Here is a 21335-nt window from a genome sequence, read left to right on the forward strand (position 1 = left end):
AAGCGTATGGAATTAATGGAACAGTCCATGTCATTTTTAACTAATTCTTGGTTGTTGAATTCCGATTAGAATCTGTTCCAAAGAACAGAGTCACAAGAGGCTCCACCAAATCCTCAGGCACACCTAACATACAATGAATAAAAGTGGAGAAGACAAAGTAACATGCGGACAGTACAGAGTAGTGCAAGTCTTCTGATGGGGCCAACAAATAACTGAGTGCAGAGAGTAGAAATGGGACAGCAGTTGACTGACAAAATTGAGTCAGCAAACACATTTACAGACAAACAGCAGCATGTGATGCATATACTCTGTTGTCATGAGAAAAACTGAATACAAACTATTGAACAGAGGAGAATTATAATAGAATCTAAAAATGTACGGTAGGCTCTAAATATCTTATATCGGAGTCTGAAGGACAGGGTTACAATACATCTGTATGGATATGATATTTAGGTTTAATCAAGTATAAAAATAGAAAAGAAGCACTCACAGGGCCCAGAATCACAGATGCATTATATTAAAGATTTAGGGCTTATCTTCGACAACTAGAGCAAAAGAAAAAGCAGGACTATGGTCCTAAGCAGCTAATCGGATACCTAGAGCAAGAAATATTGATCACCTCTAATGACTGTGCATTTTGCATGGCAATAATCCATACAATAAGTGAATTCTATTCCTCAAAAGTGAAACCTGTGCATGTTACTGGCATAACTGGTAAGTTGTCTGTTCAAAGTACATGCCAGGAAAAGCTCCGGACATATACGATAAATGCAGGCTGTGACTTATTCATAACAGTGGCATCCATCACCCATAGACTATAATGGTATCCGTTTAATCGATACGTCATGAGCTTTCATGACCCTTTTCATGACGTATTAGCTAATCGGATATCACTATAGTCTATGGGTGACAGATGCCACTGTTAGGCATTCATTTAACGCATCCATCACCCATAGGCTATACTGGCATCCGTTTAACAGACATATCATGATTAGTTATTGATGATAAGCGGACGACGTATCTGTTAAACCTGTGGCATCCCTCACCGATAGGCTCTCATGTTAACAAAAATTGATACATTTAACATATACGTTTTTTACTGGATGCCTCTGGATAGAATAGTCTACTACACTATTCTAGCCAGCAAAAAAAAAATTCTATACCCGCACTCTGCAAAGAACTAAGATGTGAGGAATTCACACACATTGTACAACACGTCTACGTTTAAAAGGTGCGTGTGTTAAAATAACGCCCAAGAATGCTCCAATTTTTGTATGCAAATTAAATTGGGGATTCTACTGGTATATAATTTTCCATCCCGCTATACAAATCCTAAGGCCTCATGCACACGACCGTAAAAACTCCCGTTATTACGGGTCGTAATCACGACCCGTAATAACGGGCTCATAGACTTCTATTGGCCACGGGTACCTTCCCGTTTTCTCACGGGAAGGTGCCCGTTCCGTTAAAAAAGATAGAACATGTCCTATTTCTGGCCGTAATAACGGCACGGACAGTCCATAGAAGTCTATGGAGCTCTCGTAATAACGGGTGGCTACATGTGTGCACCCGTCATTACGGCAGCGTTGCTAAGCGACGTCAGTAAATAGTCACTGTCCAGGGAGCTGAAAGAGTTAACTGATCGGCAGTAACTCTTTCAGCACCCTGGACAGTGACTACCGATCAGTATAAACCTGTAAAAAATAAAAATAAAAGACGTTCATACTTACCGACAACTTCCTGCTTCCTCCAGTCCGGTCTCCCGCCCGTTGCCTTGGTGACGCGTCTCTCTCGACATCCGGCCCGACGTCCTGGATGACGTTTCAGGCCATGTGACCGCTGCAGCCAATCACAGGTCAATCACAGGCTGCAGCGGTCACATGGACTGCCGCGTCATCCAGGGATGTCGGGCTGGATGTGAAGAGAGGGACGCGTCACCAAGACAACGGCCGGTAAGTATGAATTTCTTTAACTTTTATTACAGAAAAGGCTGTCCCTTCTCTCTATCCTGCACTGATAGAGAGAAGGGGCTGCCGATTAGTGCAGTGCTATTTTGCCGCCAAAAACGTGCTCGTAAATACGGGTGGAATACGTGTGACACCGGACCCATATTTACGAGCACGGGTTCGTAAATACTGGTGCAAAACGGGTGGAATACGTGTGACACCGGACCCGTATTTACGCCAGTATTTACGGGTGGGAAAAAATACGGTCGTGTGCATGAGGCCTTAGGCTGTGTTCACACGTCACTGTCCAATCACATTTTTTGTTGTAATTGTAAAAAAAAATGAATTGCAGCAAAACCGATTCATTATGACAAAATTCTGCAAAAGTTGTGGCAAAAAACCAAAACAAATTAACCACAATGCCTGAACACATTCTAACATACAATTATGGCAACCATCAGTGTGTAATAATGTATTTTCTGACTGACAAATCTTTCCATCCATCAGAAAAGTATCAGACAATTCTCTCTAGTGATATTAGTTATCCATCTGACTGTAGCGTGTAATGGGTATCCCTATGGAAGCGGTCAGATAATTGAAGGCAAAAGATCGGGTACTGACAGGATAGGGACAATGTAAAATGCATACATTTTATTAATGATTGTGTATGGTGCAAGTACTTGGTGCAACTTATATGACACGACAATCTGCACACAGGTAAATGTCCAGGCTGTGTAGTCAAACAGCTTATCAATAGCGACCGAGGCATCTAAGCTATTACAAACAGAGGGACAGTGCACTTTGTCACTCAATTGCCCCCCCCCCCCCGCGACCCGACAAAGTTACCAAGGCAACACTGCTCCAGACAGAAATTAGAATAGGAAGTGTAGTCATAATTTGACAACACTTGAGCTTATAACATTGGTCAATCATATCTCATAACCAGGGCCGGCCTTAGGATAGATGGCGCCCCGTGCAAAATTATCTTTCGGTGCCCCACCCCCATCATAAAATGAATGGCCAATAAAAAATAAAAGTATAATGCCCCCCACAGTATAATGCCCTATATAGTGCCCCCACACAGTATAATGTCCCTTTAGTGACCCCCATACAGTATAATGCCCCTTTAGTGACCCCCATACAGTATAAGAACAATATTTAATATAATAGATTATAACCCCTTCAAGGACATAGTATTTTGTCCTCTAATAGTGCCCACACAGTATATTGCCCCCTGTAGTACGCCTACACAGTATAATGTCCGCTTAGTGGCCCCCACACCGTATAATGCCCCCCTCCCCTGGCTGCCACATCCCCCCCCTTGTAGATAGCGCTCCCCTGTAAATTGTGCCATACAGCCTCCCTGTAGACAGTGCTATAATGCCCCACCTCCTCCTTGTAGATCGTGCCATATATCCCCCCCCCCCATCTTGTAGACAGTGCTTCCAAACAAAAAAATAATTCACCTAGGCCCCGTTCCCATGGAGAACTGAGCTGCTCCACGATGGGATCCTTGCGTAGGCCGGCGTGATCCTGTAGCCTAGTACAGAGTTTCCCAACCTTTTCGGACTCGAGGCACCACTGGAAAAATAAAATTTCCTCAGGGCACCCCTACCAAAAATAGTTATGAGAAAGACAGAAAACAGCTAAAAACAAGCACTCCACTCATAGGGTATGTTCAAACTGCGTTTTATGTAATGCAAAAAAATTTGCTTTAAAAATTCCTTCAGGAATTTTGAAGCAGATTTTGTATTGACAGCGTTGTTTGACCTTTTTGTTTAAGCCGTTGAAGCTAATGCAAAAGACGCAGGCAAAAAAAGCACCAAACGAGTGCCACAGGTATTTTTCTTCCTTCTATTAATTTCAATTTGCAGTCACAGGTGGAAACCACTTGAAGACCATCAGCCCCCCACTCACAGTAAAATGACCATCAGCCCGCCACTCAGATTCCCCCTGTAGATAGTGCCATTGTAGGTAGTTCCACACAGCCCCCTTGTAGGTAGTGTCACACAGCCCCCCTTGATGTTAGTGCCACACAGCCCACAACCCCCTTGAAGGTATTGCCACACAGCCCCCTTGTAGGTAGTGTCACACAGCCCCCTTGTAGGTAGTGCCACACAGCCCACAACCCCCTTGAAGGTAGTGCCACACAGCACAGTCCCCTCTTAGATAGCTCCCCCCTTCCTGTAGATCGCCCCACTGTAGAACCCTAAAGGAGCGGAATCCCACTAAGGCCGGGGATTCCGCTCCTGGAGCGCTCAGCTTGAGGTCTCTGTCCATATATGGACATGGACATCAGGGGCAACTCTTGAAGCGGAATCGCCGTCCACAGCGTTGCCGAAGCGGACAAGCCCCTGTCGTCGGTGTCCAATTATGGACAGTGACGTCAAGGGGTTCTCCTGGAGTGAATTCCCCGGTCACCGAGTCGGCAACACTGTGGACGGGGAATCCACTTCAGGAGTTACCCCTGATGTCACTGCCCATATATGGACAGAGACATCAAGCGCTCCGTCCAGGAGCGGAATGCCCCGCCACATGGGGATTCCGCTCCTACGAGGAGCTACAGTGGCGCTAGTAGATCGCAGAGCAGGGACATACCTCCCTACTCTGCTATTGTGGCGTCGTTACCGCTGTAGCAGCCGCAGCAGCTGCTAGCGGCGCCTCCGCCCATGGGGGGGGCCGGCACGGCGCCCTCATGTCCGCTAGCAGCCGCTATGGCTGCTACAGCAGTAGCTATGCCACTGAGTGAAGAAGCACCCGGGTGGAGAGGCGACTGCTGCGTCCCCGGCCTGGGCGCTTCTGAAACAAGCAGGGGAAGGGAGCCAGCGCAGCTCCCCTTACACCTGCTGGAGTGATACGCCCTGATTGCCATTATTAATATAACATGATGATTACACTATTTACATGTACTATTTGAGATATATATATATATATCTCCATGTGTATATGAGTATATCCATAGGGGATCATATTGACACAAATTTGTGTGAGTTACTTTTACAGTTTTATCACTATTTTATAAAATGTCTGTAATTAGATTTATAATTGTGATTTGCATATATATATACACATGTGCTTTTTGTGTCACACGGATATGCTTGAGAAAGGCTCACACTGAGCTGAAACGTCGCACGTGGAATAAAAGGATAATTTTTTTCACATATTTGGTAGTGCTGAGTCACTTTCTTCTGCTTACATTGAAGGGTCGTTTGGACTATGACCCAAGAGGCGTGCACCCAACCTAGTCTTTGGTCCTGTGCTGCTGATCTATATCTATTTATTGCAGACTTATAGGTGCAAATGCCATTTCACAAGAGTAAGGCAGACGGCCTTTATCACCTACATCCTGCTACTGGGCAATGTCCTGAACAAGCTTGCATTTACCTTGATACTGTATTAGATTTATGTGGAATCCCATGAACATGAGATCAATTTGATAAATTGTTCTAAAACACATTTTAACAATAACATATATGGGACTGCTATGCATTTTGCATGGCTGTTACATATTTATTGTGCTACTTGAAATGAATGTACTAAATGTGTGTGAGTGATACACATGCGTATTTTCTAAATATTTAACAATTATGCTTGTCTTTATTTTTGTAAGTTGCGCGATATCCCCAATGTATTTGGACGCTTCAAACAGAGTAGGTGAAAATTTATTATTGACTTACTGATGAATCATTAAGAAAGGAAACTAGATTTTAACAATTGGAATTTACCGTTAACTAAAATCCAAAAGTGGGGCTTCAGTAATGTTATACCATCTATATGTCACAATATCTTGTGTACTTATTTATTGAACATAGTAAAGGCTGCAGGTAAACTACAAGAGAATGAAAAAAATAAATAGTGTGAGTCTCAACTGTGAAGCCTATGGCATATACATAGACCGTCAGGTCCAGAAGTATTTGGACAGTGACAATTTTCATCATTTCGTCTCTTAAGGCTGGATTTACACGAGCACATTACGTCCGTAATGGACGGAACGTATTTCGTCCGCTAATCCCGGACCGAACACAGTGCAGGGAGCCGGGCTCCTAGCATCATAGTTATGTACGACGCTAGGAGTCCCTGCCTCTCCGTGGAACTACTGTCCCGTACTGAAAACATGATTACAGTACGGGACAGTTGTCCTGCAGCGAGGCAGGGACTCCTAGCGTCGTACATAACTATGATGCTAGGAGCCCAGCTCCCTGCAGTGTGTTCAGTCCGGGATTAGAGGCCGAAATACGTTCCGTCCATACCGGACGTAATGTGCTCGTGTGAATCCAGCCTTACACCTCCACCACCACAATGGATTTGAAACAAACAATGAAGATGTGATTGAAGTGTAGACTTCCAGCTTGAATTAAAAGATGTGACAAAAATATTGCATTAAACGGTTAGGAATTAAAGATATTTTCTACTTAGTTCCTCCATTTACACAGGCTCAAAAGTAATTGGACAATTGACTGATAAGCAGTGTCATGGCAGTGTGTGGCTTGTTCCTTTCTTATTTCATGACAAATTAAGGAGATAAAAGGTTTGAAGTGGATTCCAATTGTTGAATTTGCGTTTGATAGCCGCTTGTGGAAACTCTCAATATGCGGCCCAAAGAGGTTTCAATGCTAATGAAGGAGGCCATCATTACGCTGACAGAAAAAAACCACAACAATCAAAGATAGCAGAAACTTTAGAAGTGGTCAAATAAACTATTTGGTACATTTCTAAAAGGAAGCAACGCACCCTTTTCGGCAAGTTCAGCAAAACCAAGTGGTCTGGAAGACCACGAAAGACAATTAAAGTGGATGTTCGTTGAATTCTTTACTTTGTAAAGAAAAATCCCTTTACAAAATTACGCCTCTGGAGGAGGTAGACATATCATTATTAAAGTCCACGACCAAAAGATGCCTTCAAAAATGTAAGTACACAGAGTTTATCTCAAGATGCAGATCACTGGTTAGGCCCCTTCACATCAAGTTTTTGCCTATCGTCAGAGGTATAAGTAAGTAGGACTCCCAACGTAAACCTCCAACAGAAGGCTGCAACATACCCCACTGTATCGGCATACATACAAGCCCTGTGCAAAAGATTTAGGCAGTTGTGGAAAAACGTTGCAAAGTAAGAATGCTTTCAAAAATAGAAGGGTTCATCGTTTTTTTTCTACCAATTAACAATATACAAAGTGAATGAACAGAAGAGAAATCTAAATCAAGTCAATATTTGGCGTGACCACCCTTCAAAACCGCATACATTTTCTAGGTACACTTTTTGAGGGAACTCGGCAGGGAGGTTGTTCAAAACATCTTAGAGAACTAACCACAGCCCTTCTGTGAATGAAGACTTCCTCAAATCCGTCTGTTTCTTCATGTAATTTCAGACAGACTCTATGATGTTGAGATCAGGGCTCTGTGGGGGCCATATCATCACTTCCAGGGCTTCTTGTTCTTCTGTACGCTGAAGATAGTTCTTGATGACATTGGCTGTATGTTTGGGGTCACTGCTGCAGAATAAATTAGGAGCCAACCAAACGCCTCCCTGATAGTATTGCACGATGAATAAATATCTACCTGTATTTCTCAGCATTGAGGACACCATTAATCGGGACCAAATCCCAAACTCCATTTGCTGAAATGCAGCCGCAAACTTGCAAGGAACCTCCACCATGCTTCACTGTTGCCTGCAGACACTCATTATTGTACCGATCTCCAGCCCTTGGGCGAACAAACCGCCTTCTGTTCCAGCCATATATTTCAAATTCTGACTCCTCATTCCAGAGCACCTGCTGCCGTTTTTCTGCACCCTATTTCCTGTGTTTTTGTGCATGGTTGAGTCGCTTGGCCTTTTTTCCACGTCGAAGGTATGGCATTTTGGCCACAATTCTTCCATAAAAACCACTTCTGGCCAGACTTCTCCGAACAGTAGATGGGTGTACCTGGGTCCCACTGGTTTCTGCCAATTCTGAGCTGATGGCACTGCTGGACATCAGATTTCGAAGAGAAGTATGCATGATGTGTCTTTAATCTGCTGCGCTAAGTTACCTTGGTTGACCACTATGTCTACGGTCCACAACTTTGTCAGTTTCTTTGTGCTTCTTTAAAAGAGCTTGAAAAGCACATCTTAAAACCCTAGTGTGCTTTGAAATCTGTGTCTGGGCGCGACCTTGCTGATGCAGTATAACTGCCTTGTGTCTTGTTGCTGTGCTCAGTCTTGCCATGGTGGACCTGTGACATGAAACAGTCTTCCACAACCTCACCTTTGTAGCAGAGTTTGGATATTCCTCACCCAGTTTTAAGCCTCCTACACAGCTGTTTCTGTTAATGACTCTGTTTCAACCTACATATGAAAATGATGATCATTATCACCTGTTTGGTATAATTGGTGAATCATAAACCTGACTACAATCCTACAAAATCCATGATTTTATGCAAGTGTACCTAAAAGAATTGATTCCGTTTTTTAGTCACACCAAATATTGATTTGATTTAGATTTTGCTTCTGTTCATTCACTTTGCATTTTGTTAACTGATGAAAAAAACTTTTCACACTTCTATTTTTTTTAAAGCATTCTTACTCTGCAGCATTTTTCCACAACTGCCTAAAACTCTTGCACAGCACTGTAAATGGACAGTGATGTCAGAAGCTATAATGCTAGAGTTCCCAGCCAGAGCATCGGAAGCCCTCTGGCTGGGGACTCCGGCCCTGGTGAAGCCCTTTACGACACCATCCATATATGGACAGTGACGTCAAGAGATTTACCATGCTGGAGTTTCCGGTCAGAGCATCAGAAGCACTCTGGCCGGGGACTCCGGCTCTGGAGAAACCCCCAACATCACTGTCCATACATGGACTGATGTTAGGAGCTACAACACCGGAGTCTCTGGGCCAGAGGGTCGGAATCCCTGGACAAGCCCCTTACATCACTGTCTATACATGGACAGTGATGTCCAACGTATATGTTAAATGTACACCTGTGACAGATGTCATAAATAGCTGGACCACTGTACTAAACAACAACTTTTTACATTTTGTGTCACCCGTTTTTCCTCATAGATTGTAAGGATCACTGGTGCTGATTCAGTAAAATGCTGCAAAACTGAGAGGACGGTGCTTCACAATACAGATGGACAATGACCTAAAACATCCCGTGAAAGCAACCCAAGAGCTTCTTAAGGCAAATAAATGGAATATTCTTCAAGCAGTCACCTGAGCATGCTGTTTACTTATTGAAGACAAAACTCAAGGCAGAAAGACCCACAGGCAAGCAGCAACTGTAGTAAAGGCCTGGTAAAGCATCTCAGGGGAGGAAACTCTGCATTTAATGAAGTCTAGACTTTAAGCGGTCATGGACTACAAATGATTTGCATCCAAGTTTTCAAAATAATACTTATAATTCTGTTAATTTGTCCAATTACTTTTGAGCATGTGAAAAATTGAGAAACTATGTAAAAAATGGCTTTAATTTCTCAACAGTAATGCAGTATTTTTGTTTAACCTCTTGAATTAAAGTTGAAAGTCTACACTTCAATCAAATCTTCATTGCTTTGTTTCAAATCCATTGTACACAGAGATGAAATGATGTAAATTGTTACTGTCCAAATACTTCTGGAACCAACTGTATATAAGTTATAGACTTCACAGTTTAAATATATAATGTTACACTGCACACTCTTTGATTTTGCTTAAGATTCATTTTGTAATTTTGCATACAGCTCTTTCAAAGTTTAATCACATAAAAGCTGGTTAAACGTTTTTCAGTAAACTAGACCATCTGGAAAATCAAAGCATGTAGTGCTAGTTAGTAGGTGCAGAAAATATTTGCGATATTAGCTATAGGAAAGAAGATATACTCTGCATCTACCAACTAACACTACAAGCTCTGGTTTTTCAGTTGGTCTGATGAACATCTAGTTGACCGAAAAACAACCCTTTAAAATGGACCAGTCAGTTCTACTGACATGCCTGTTTGGTGAATACTTGTATTACCCATAAAATAACAATTCTGGAGCATTTTCCCTTAGAAATCTGCTTTGAGGGAAGCTGACAGGACCTCTTTAAATTACGTTATCCATTAAAAATAACATAGTAACTCCTTTATCTCTTCCAAGTTATTTAGACCATCATGGCTATCCCAACGACTTATTTTGTGTAGTTGCTTTGGAAGCGGACAGGGCGGTTGAGTACCTGTGATGGCAATTCAACTCTTTATAATTAGAAGTATGCTCTGTGAGTGCTCCTTGCTATACATACAATTTGAGGATGGATTTTAGTTTCAAACCATTGATTTTCAAACCCCGATTTAGATAAAATAAATAAATGGTAAAATATAATAAATTACAATAAACAAAAAACATAGTGGTATGAGCATTTGAAGCACTAACAAAATCCACTTATTTCATTGCACTCCAACAGTCAGCAAGCGGCGGCTCCAAACAGGGTGGGAGAAGACAAATATTATAATACCATTTTGGTGAGACAGGAATCATTCCGTCTTATTCCAAAATGCAGAAGAAAGGGATGTAGGGAGGGGAGCCAAAATAACATGCAGCTTGTACAAAATAACAGAGGTTTAGATTACACCTTATTGTTTAATGTTCTACAATGATAGATACATGTTAATAATTTATCAAGTTAATGTTACATAACCAAATTGTATGGTTGGCAGAGATTTTTGCATCACAAGGATGTCAGTGAAAGGAGATAAAACTTCACAAGGTGTAATCTAATTTTTCCTAGAAAGCAAAAACAAAGCAATACAAAATAGTGTAAAACACTGGTACAGACGTAGCTTTTTTTTTTTATTTGTAATTGTGTTTCTGCCCTGTGCAAAATATCAACACCGAGCTACAAAAAAAAAAAAAAAAACATAAAATACACAAAAGGAACTTAAAGTGAATTACATACAATTTGTGAATAGAATAAGAGTTTAATCAGTACTAAGCGAAAGAAACAAAATTTTGAATTCGTGATTTGCTAAATTTACCTGTCAGTTATCATTTTATAAATGTTTGGTAAGAAAAGTAATAAGACTTTGAAGGCACAGGGCAGGAACTTAAGAAATACAAGCATAAATTACCACAGTAAACTAAAATAAATTTGCTAACTTAAGAACACCACAACTCAAACAAAAAATAAATACACTCACATACAGATAAAATAAACAAAAACACATGCAAAGATAGTTGCATTCTTCTATCATGCATCAGGCACAATGCCCAAGCACCCAATAACCATGACGACGAAAAGTGCAAAAACCCAGCAACATTACCAAAGGATGCATAGAGAGGTCTCACAATGCAATATCATCTCAATCCCCAAAGCCCATAGACAGCTGCACTGTCAGTCACTAAAATAATTCATTTTTTATTCTTTTCTTTTTTTCATTTTTTTTTCTTTTTTTTTTTTTTAAGAATGTAAAAATGTGGGTAAAGAACGTAAACAAAAAAAAACACACCAACCTTCTCGTAGCTCTGAGGGATGTTAAGGGGTTTGATGCAGAACACAATGACATGAGGAGAAGAGAAAAAATAGGGGAGACACAGAGAGAGTAAAAAAAGACCTTCTCCAGGCTTTCAGCTGCAAAGCGACTAATCCATTAATATATATTAAAAGTATTAACAAATAAATTCCCTTTCCTTTTGAGTTGAAAGGCTATCCAACTCAAGTCAGTAATGCATCTATTTCATTCTGTTTCTAACCTTCGGTATAACCATGCTCCTGTTACATATGCTGATTAAAGTGCTGGCAATATCAATTTTTTTTATATATAATATATATATATATATATATATATATATATATATATATACACACAATTTTATTTATACTTATCTAGACAATATAACCTCTGTAGCAATATCTAATGACCAATTCATTTATGAGACTATATACGCAAGACTCCTAATAGAAAGTCCATTCAGAGAAACATTCATTGGCTTACAGATCTTCGAGATACAGTAAATGAAGCCATAGGCAGGAAGATGTCTCAGTCACGAGAAACCTGCCCGTCTTTGGACTCCTCCCTCAAAGGGAGAAAATGGGAGGATCAAAAGGAGACTTCCAAACAAGATGGGAAATCTGCCTGTATGATACAAAGTGCTTCTGTTTGTCACAAGCACTCGGTAAAGTCCATTCACAGTAGACTATTTAGCACTATGTACGATCAATTCTTGGTCCTATTGTTTCAAGAGGCCGAGAATGCATGTTCATCTTAAATTAGATTGCATTGTGCCTACAGAATAATCTACAATAAAAAAAATAATTTTAACAAAAACGATAAAACCTAAAATCAAGTATTATTCATACCTACCGAGAATCATTTGGATAAAAATTGCACCTGCATTTAATTTTTTTCTCTTCTCTATAAATCTATCTATCTAAACAGAGAGTTGATATTCCTTGTTTTTAACAATAATATTGAAAACTTTTAAAGTATTTTTTTTATGTACCATTTAAAGTATAGCAATAATTTCTGCATGGTTTGATATGATTTGAGAAACTGGCATTAAGGGAGTAACAAATCAGCAATCAACTATATATTTATGTATGTAGAAATAACTACCCTATTTAGTTAGTAACAGATACACAGTGTAAATGAGATCTAAAAACCAAAAGGTAAAACCGTTAATGATATTAGGACCAAAGAGCAGGTAAAGCCCTCAGATTGTTCACATTACCAGCGTGCAGAGCTCTGCTGCTCCCTACCTCTCACGTAAAGATTAGCAGGTGAAGAATATCGAACTCCAGCACTGTTAGTTGCCACACATTCATATTTCCCCTGATCGGTCTCCTCACTATTTTCAATTTGTAAGGCACCTGCAATGAAAGCAGAAAAAAATAGCAAAAAACATTAAGGTCATGTTTCATGTGTTTTTGATTCTGGTGTCCTAATATGGAGGTACCGTTGGAGAAACCATTTGCTAAAACCGCAGTCTTAACATAGGTATGTAGCCAGGAGCCATGGAACTGAAGAACCTGTTCACAGAAAGCAATTTAAGTGAACATTTTTTAAATAACTACACTCATTTTAGATTTTGTTCCCAGACTATTGACTATTGAGTGAATTTCAATAATTAAAAATAACATTGCTCTATTCCATAATTATTCAAAAAGCATGAATAATAATGACTTTGTTCAGACCGTACAGAAGTTGTAGATATTGTATCTCTGCTGTAAAGGGTGCAATGAACATCTACTTGGGTTTAACTCCCATGTGTTTTTCTCTTCTTCCCTTCTTTAGATCAGGACAGTTTTTGCACTACTGATGATGACTTGAGACATATTGTCACATAATGTATATTTAAGCGGTACATGATGATAAAGTCTAAAGCAAAGGCTTTCCTGGTGCCCTTTACCTGTAAACAAAGGTTATGTTTTAGTGCACAATGACTAGTTTTCCATTTAACAGCAATAGTTCCTAAAAACGTTGGCGACATCAAACTGGATACCATGTAGACTAGAGCAAGTTGTGAAAGTTGTTGATACTGAACTTGGATTTTATGGTGGAAGTTGGAAACTGCAATTTCACCACTAAGCAGTCTTCTAAAGCATTACTGCTAGACCAGAGGCAATACATTTCGATAAACTCCGCAAAATGAAAATAAAAAAATACTAAAATAACACAAGGAACAAGATAATCTAGTAAAAAGTCTAAAAGGAGTTAGGGTGGTCTCAAAACGTAAAGGAAAAATAGCACTTTCAGGTTACAAAATGCCTTACCTCGAATTGGTGTATTTTCTGTAATGAAAGCAAAGGAAAAAAGTAACAGTGGTGAGGAATTATATTAAGTGATCAGGCACACAGCCAAAAATAAGGGACCCGTATCCATGAAGGAGTTCTTCTAGCCACACACACACACAAAAAAAATCTAAATAAAAAACTCATCTTCAACCGGATTCAAAATGTCATAACCTAAACAAAAGGAACAACTTGAATGGATCTTTCACTTAAAATAAAGAAAGCCATTTTGTGGACAGTTGATATTCACAACAAGGTGAAGAAATATTAGAGAAAGCCACAAAACCGCTACTAGCTCATAAGATCTGCTTCATCTAAAAAAAAAGTGGTGCCATTATTAGATAAAACATAGTTACAACAGTAAATCTGCAATATACTTTGAGAACTTTCTATGCCTTATAGCCAGTACTTGCTTCGTATTTGTAAATCTTCAAATAACTTTCTCTATGTTTTTTTAGGGTCCCGTATTCAATGTGAGCTGTCCTTATGACAGGCAACAAGTCAGTAAGTAAGTCATGGAGAGCTCACAATATACACAGAAACTAAGGAGGCAGCGAGGATTTGTAAAGCATGCAGCAGGAAGATTGACGGCTGTAAATAACAATAGAGCACAGAGGACAAATGAAGTATATGGCAGATTTATGTAAATGGAGAATTCGTGTGTTTGCAAGGAAATCCATAACGTCACTTTAAGTTCAAAAATATGCTAAAACTGAAAGTGAAAATCACTAGGTGGAGCTAGGAATCCCATTCTTACTATGATACTGCACAATTTGATGTGTCCATAATAATCACATTTGCAATAGATGTGAAAAATGAGAATAATGAGATGAGAAGAAAAAGGATAAAACATTGAACTGTGCATTTGTCGCTGTGATGCATCCCAAGCTGCCATGACAGTGCAGGAAAACAGACCACAAAACAGCTACTTCTGCTTCATCAAAAAGATAAGAATACTTCTGACTTGGTGAACTATAAACATGTATGTTCTCTTGGTGAGATTGCAAATATCATAGTACGTCTCTTTATATTACTACAGGAAGTAGTCACTTTGCTTTATTCAACAAACTATCATGCTAAAAACGTAGCAAATTATATAATAAATGTGATAAAAAAAAACAAAAAAAACAGCAAGCTCATTGTTGCTTTTCAGTTTTAGAGATATATATATCTAACTTAAATAAAAAGGGTAAAAATATAACTTTGTAAATACAGTGCATTACTTATCATATACTGATCCTGAGCTACAGCCCATTATCAGAGCTCTAAAGTGGCTATGACAGTCTAGTACTGTCACTCAGCCCCAGTGACATTGAATGGAGCAGCAGGGCATATGCTCGACCACCGCTCTATGCAAACTTATCCTCACCACAGTCAGGCGGGTAGGAGGAATTGGGGACTCAGGATCCCCATTCTAGTGATCGATTGGTGTCCCAGCAATAAGGCCCCCATAACTATTGGAGCATACTCCTAGACCTAGTTAAGATTTGTCCAGGCCTGATATATAGGCTACAATTCATGATCACTACAAAATAAGCACTGCAATGTATTTACAAAATTGCTCAACTTTGTATTGGTTATATCTCTATAAATGGTATAAATGACGTTCTAAGGTGACTATGTACTTTACTATTTCTTATAAGCAAATCCATCAACACCATATTCATTAAATGAAGGACACCCATTACTTCTGAAAATTATCATCCTTCTCTGATGTTTTAAAATGTTCAGCGACTAAAGAAAAATAACTTATAATATACACAATCTCTATAGGTCTAATTTCATTTATAGCGATCAAGCTCTATTTATCTGAGAAAAGCATTAATTCCTCTGCATAGCCATAGGGTTAACCTTGCAAGGACATGGCATAGTTTGGCTTTCAGGACGCAGCAATGTTTTCATCACTGCATTCCGTATGAGGGCTTGGTTTTTGTGGGACAAATTGTTTATTTTAACAATTTTGGGGTACATATAACTTAATAATTAACACATACATTTTTTAGGTGGAGGTTTAATGGGGAAAGAAACCGGATTTCCCCCATGGTTTCTTGGGTGTTTTTTTTTTTAGACTGTTTGCCTGAGCGGTTTAAATAACATTTTAACTTAGGGTCGGTATGAATGTGGCTATACCAAATATGTATATCGTTTTTACATTTTACTAGTTTTGCTTTGTAAGAGGGTTTTTATTTAAAAAATGATATTTTTTTCTTTTGATTTTATTTTAAAAATAAACTTTAATAACAATTATTTGCAAACATTTTTTTCCTATAATCCCTGTAGGGGACTTGAAACTGCGATCCTGTAATTGCTTTTATTCTATGCTCCTGTATTGCAGTGTACTTTTGCCTGACAGTGTTACACTAACAGTCAACCTATTAGGCTCCGCCCATTGACCTTGGGATCTAAGGGGTTAAACAGCCGTGATACGAGATATCTCAGATCCCAGTATTACAGCGGGATGACAACTGTAAGTTACAGATGGTTGCGGTCACAGCTTTTGTTCTTGTACCACACTGTGACGTAATAGTATGGCAGATCGTGGGAACGACCCAGCTCCCCGCATCATACTCTTACATCATGAACGAGAAAAGTTTAAACAATAAAATTCTGAGTGCCTGTAGCGGACACTAGAGGGAGCTTAACCCCTTGCCAAAGCAACGTAATAGTACGTGATGATGATGGTGCAGGCTCTATTTGCCAAGTACGGATGCCTGTTAGGTCCTGCTCGGAGCCGGGGTCTAAAAGGCTTCTGTCCCCAGACACATGGTGGCGCAGGTTCAGAAGCTGAGTCTGCGACATCAGCCATCGGTGTCAGCTGTATGTTACAGCTGACACCATGCCGTAATGGCAGTGAATGGAGCTAGCTCCGATCCCTGCCATTAACCCCTAAGATGTCGCAATCAAAAGCGATCGCAGCATCTTAGTGGTTTTTAGCCAATCGGCATCGATGCGCAGCGTTGCCGATCTTTGCTATGGCACCCGGAGGCCTAACAATGCCTAATAGGCTTGCTGTCAGTGAATAACGAACAGCTCTAATGCATTGCACTACGTGGGTAGTGCAATGTATTAAAGTAAAGATCAGAAGTGTAGGCCTTCAAGTCCCCTAGTTAGAAAAAAAAGTTAATAAAAATGTTAAAGAAAGGGTAAAAATAACAGTTTCAAGTTAAAAAATAAATAAATAAATAAATCTGCCTTTTTTCCTATAATAAGTATTTTAAAAAATGTACACATATTTGGTATCACCGCTTCCGTAACGACCCAAACTGTAAAACTATAATGTTATTTTTCCCGTATGGTGAACACCGCAAAACAAAATTAACAAAAAACAATGCCAGAATCACTTTTCTAGTCACCACCCCTCACAAAACATAGAATAAAAAGTGATCGAAAATCGCATTTACCCCAAAACAGTACCAATAAAAACTACAACCCATCCCACAAAGAAACAAGCCCTTAAACAGCTTTTTTGATTAAAAATAAAAAAAAAGTTATGGCTCTCAAGAGCATGGTGACACAAAAAACGTATTAAAAAAAAAAAAAGTAATTTTATTGTGAAAACGCTGTAAAACATAAAAAAAAAAAACTATATCCATATGGTATCGCCATAATCGTATTGACCCACAGAATAAAATAAAATGTCATTTTTTAGACCACAGTGAAGATTGTAAAAAAAAAAAAAGAACAAAAAAAAAAACATTGTCAGAATTGCTGGTTGCCAAATAATGGAAGAAAAAGTGATAAAAAAAAAAAAAAATCGCATGTACCCCAAAATGGTACCAATGAAAACTAGATTGTCCTGCAACAAATAAGCCCTCACACAGCTCCGTTGAAGAAAAAAAAAAAAGAAGTTCTGGCTCTCAGAATATGGCGATGCAAAATGTGCAGTGTTCCAAAAGCGGATAAGATTGGGCACCATTTATCATTGCCACATATCTATGAATTACTATTTATTTGACGCATTATTATATGCTCTTAGTATGCCCTGATGTATCCCGCACAGCTTACATATGCCCCCACAGATTACATATGCCCCCACAGATTACATATGCTCCCACATTATAAACTGAAATACCAGTAAAACTCCAAAACAGAACTATTACCAAGCAAAATCTGAGCTCCAAAAGCCAAATGGTGCTCACTCCCTTCTGAACCCTACAGTGTGCCCAATCAGCAGTTTACGTCCACATATATGGCATCAACCTACTTGGAAGAACCCGCTTAACATTTCATGCGGTATTTGTCTTCAGTGGTAAAAACTGGGCACAACATATTGTGCACTAAAATGGCACATCAGTGGAAAATTTTAATTTTTGATTTGTACCATCCACTTTGCATTTATTTCTAATGAAAAAACACATCAGACCAAAATGCTCACTACATCCCTTAATATGCCCTACTTTAGAAGTTTCCAAGATAGGGGTCACTACTTGGGGATTTTTTTTTTACTAGCAATTGTGGGTCAATGCTGTTAAAATCACCAAAATAGGCCTCAAATGCATATGGTTGTCTTCCCTTCTGAGCCCTGTCATATGTCCAGGCAAATGATAAATGCCTTGAGGGGTATAGTTTCGAAAATGGGGTCACTTCTTGGGGGCTTCCACTGTACTCTGTTACCTTAGGGTTTGCAGATGCGACATGGCGCCCAAAAATCAAATCAGCAAAATCTCCATGCCAAATAGCGCACCTGCCTTTCTAAGCCATGCAGTGTGTCCAAACCGCAGTTTATGACCACTTGTGGGTTATTGCCGTACTCGGGAGAAATTTCTTTACAAATTGTGGGCAGCATTTTCTCCTTTATCCCTTGTGGAAATGAAAAAATGCAACATTTTAGTATAAAAAATGTTGATATTAATTTTCACGGCCTAATTCCAGAGTTCAGCAAAAAACCTGTGGGGTCGAAATGCTCACTATACCCCTCGATACATTTCTTGAGGGCTTTAGTTTCCGAAAAGGGGTCACTTTTGGGGGGTTACCACTGTTTTGGTTCCTCAGGGGCTTTGCAAATGCGACAGGACACCCAAAAACTGTTCCAGCAAAACTTGAGCTTCAAAAGCCAAATGGCACTCCTTCCCTTCTGAGCCCTGCTGTGGGTCCAAACAGCAGTTTATTACCACATATGGGGTATTGCTGTAATCGGGTGAAATTGCTTTTCAAATGTTGGGGTGAATTTTCTCCTTTATTCCTTGGAAAAATTTTATATTTCCAAGTTTTATCCGAAAAAAATGTAATTTTTAATTTCACAGCATAATTACACTAAATTCTGTAAAAAAAAACAAAAAAAAAAAACAAAAAACAGTGGGGTTAAAATGCTCACTATACCCCTCAATAAATTACTTCAGGGGTGTAGTTTCCCAAATGGGGTAACTGTTGGGGGTTTCCACTTTGCAAATGTGACATGGCGCCGCAAACCATTCCAGCTAAAATTTGAGCTTCAAAAGCCAAATAATGTTCCTTCACTTCTAAGGCATGCCGTGCGTACGAACAGTAATTTATGTCCACATATGGGGTATTGCCGTGCTCAGGAAAAGTTGCTTTACAAATATTGGGGTGCTTTTTCTCCTTTAGCCCTTGTGAAAATGAAAAAATCTGTGTGGTCAAAATGCTCACTATACCCCTAGATAAATTCCATAAGGGGTGTAGTTTCCAAAATGGGGTCACTTTTGTGGGGTTTCCACTGTTTTTGTACCTCAGGGGCTTTGCAAATGCGACATGGCACCGGAAACCATTATAGAAAAATTTGAGCTCCAAAAGCCAAATGGCGCTCCTTCCCTTCTGAGGGCTGCCGTATGTTCAAACATACGTTCATGACCACACATGGGGTATTTCCGCAATCGGGAGAAATTGCTTTATAAATGTTGGGGTGCTTTTCCTCCTTTATTCCTTGTAAAAATGAAAACATTGCACGCTTAATTTGAAAAAAAAAATCGTTTTTAATTTTTATGGCTTAATTCAAATAAATTTAGCAAAAAAACTGTGGGATCCCCGGTCACAGCGTCGGCAATGCTGTGGACAGGGATTTCGCTGAAGCTGCAGGAGTTTCCCCTGAGGTCACTGTCCATATATGGACAGAGACATCAAGGAGCGCTCCAGGAGCGGAATCCCCGACCACACAGGGATTCTGCTCCTTCAGGGAGCTACAGTGGCGCTTTCTACAAAGGGGCTGTGTGCCGCTACCTACAAGGGGGCCGTGGGCTGTGTGGCGCTACCAACCAGGGGGCTGTGTGGCGCTACCAACCAGGGGGATGTGGGCTGTGTGGCGCTACCAACCAGGGGGCTCTGGGCTGTGAGGCGCTCCCTACCAAGGGGCTGTGTGGCGCTCCCTACCAAGGGGCTGTGTGGCACCCCCTACCAGGGGGCTGTGTGGCGCCCCCTACCAGGGGGCTCTGTGGCGCCCCCTACCAGGGGGCTCTGTGGCGCCCCCTACCAGGGGGCTCTGTGGCGCCCCCTACCAGGGGGCTCTGTGGCGCCCCCTACCAGGGGGCTCTGTGGCGCTCCCTACAAGGGGGCTGTGTGGAGCTCCCTACAAGGGGGCTGTGTGGCGCTCCCTACAAGGGGGCTGTGTGGCGCTACCTACAGGGGGAATCTGAGTGGTGGGCTGATGGTCATTTTACTGTGAGTGGCGGGCTGATGATCATTTTACTGTGAGTGGGGGGCTGATGATACCTGGGGGGCTGATGATACCTGCGGCGCTCGTTTGGAGCATTTTTGCCTGCGTCTTTTGCATTAGCTTCAACGGCTTAAAGGGAATGTGTTGCCAGCAAAACATGATTTTTTTATTTTTAGTTAAACAATTAGTGTATAGGTGATGAAACATTGTTCTAATTATTTTTTTTTTTTTTTCACGAGTCAGGAAATATTATAAATTGGATTCAATTGGATTCTAATTTATAATATTTCCCATTGCTGGTCACTAGATGGAGCCATTCCCAAAATTGCAGCATTGCATGCGGTAAAGCAACCACATTGCTTTATGCTGCAAAATTGGGTAAAAAGCCCTCGCTCTAGTGAGCTCTCAGCATCCCCCCCTCCTTTATCCTGGCTAGTGCCGGGATAAACGAGGGGATTGAACGGTCTAACCTCCTACACTGTGTGTCGCCATTTTTTGAGCTAACACACAGTGTAGTAGGTTTACATACAGTAGTAAACACACACAAACACGAACATACATAGAAATCTCTTACCTGCTCCTGCCGCCGCGGCTCCCTCCGGCCCGTCCGCTCCGTCTGCTGCCGCTGGTCCAAGTGCACAAGTCCGGAAGCCGCGACCGGAAGTAGTAATCTTACTGTCCGGCCGCAACTTCCGGCCCACAGGAAAATGGCGCCGGACGGCGCGCATTTCAAATTGGACTGTGTGGGAGCGGCGCATGCGCCGTTCCCACACAGACGGCGTACACAGAAGTGGATGGAACGGGCCCCGTTCGCAGTCCCTATGGGACTGGAGCTGCCGTATTCCATGTCTGTATGTGTCGTTAATCGACACATACAGAAATGGAAAAAAAAATTGCAGCCCCCATAGGGAAGAAAAAGTGTAAAAATAAGAAAAAGTAACAAACAAACACACAAATTAATCCAAACGTTTTTAATAAAGCACTAACATCTTTAACATATTAAAAAAAAAAAATTGTGGTAACACTGTTCCTTTAAGAAAAAACACAAAAAAAAAAAGTCA

General features: G+C 40.5%; 1 protein-coding gene across 1 annotated transcript in view; it reads right to left on the bottom strand.

The window, feature by feature from the left end:
- The window catches only part of PTPRS (protein tyrosine phosphatase receptor type S), a 523802-nt gene that overhangs the window by 311592 nt on the left and 190875 nt on the right, over positions 1-21335 (bottom strand). The window contains exons 6-7 of the mRNA XM_075864303.1: positions 12636-12746; positions 11390-11401 (exon numbers count right to left, since the gene is read on the bottom strand). Of these exons, the coding sequence (XP_075720418.1) occupies positions 11390-11401; positions 12636-12746 (123 nt within the window). The remainder of the gene's footprint in view (positions 1-11389; positions 11402-12635; positions 12747-21335) is intronic.

This window comes from Rhinoderma darwinii, chromosome 1 (genome assembly GCF_050947455.1).
Source record: "Rhinoderma darwinii isolate aRhiDar2 chromosome 1, aRhiDar2.hap1, whole genome shotgun sequence".
Classification (NCBI taxonomy): domain Eukaryota; kingdom Metazoa; phylum Chordata; class Amphibia; order Anura; family Rhinodermatidae; genus Rhinoderma; species Rhinoderma darwinii.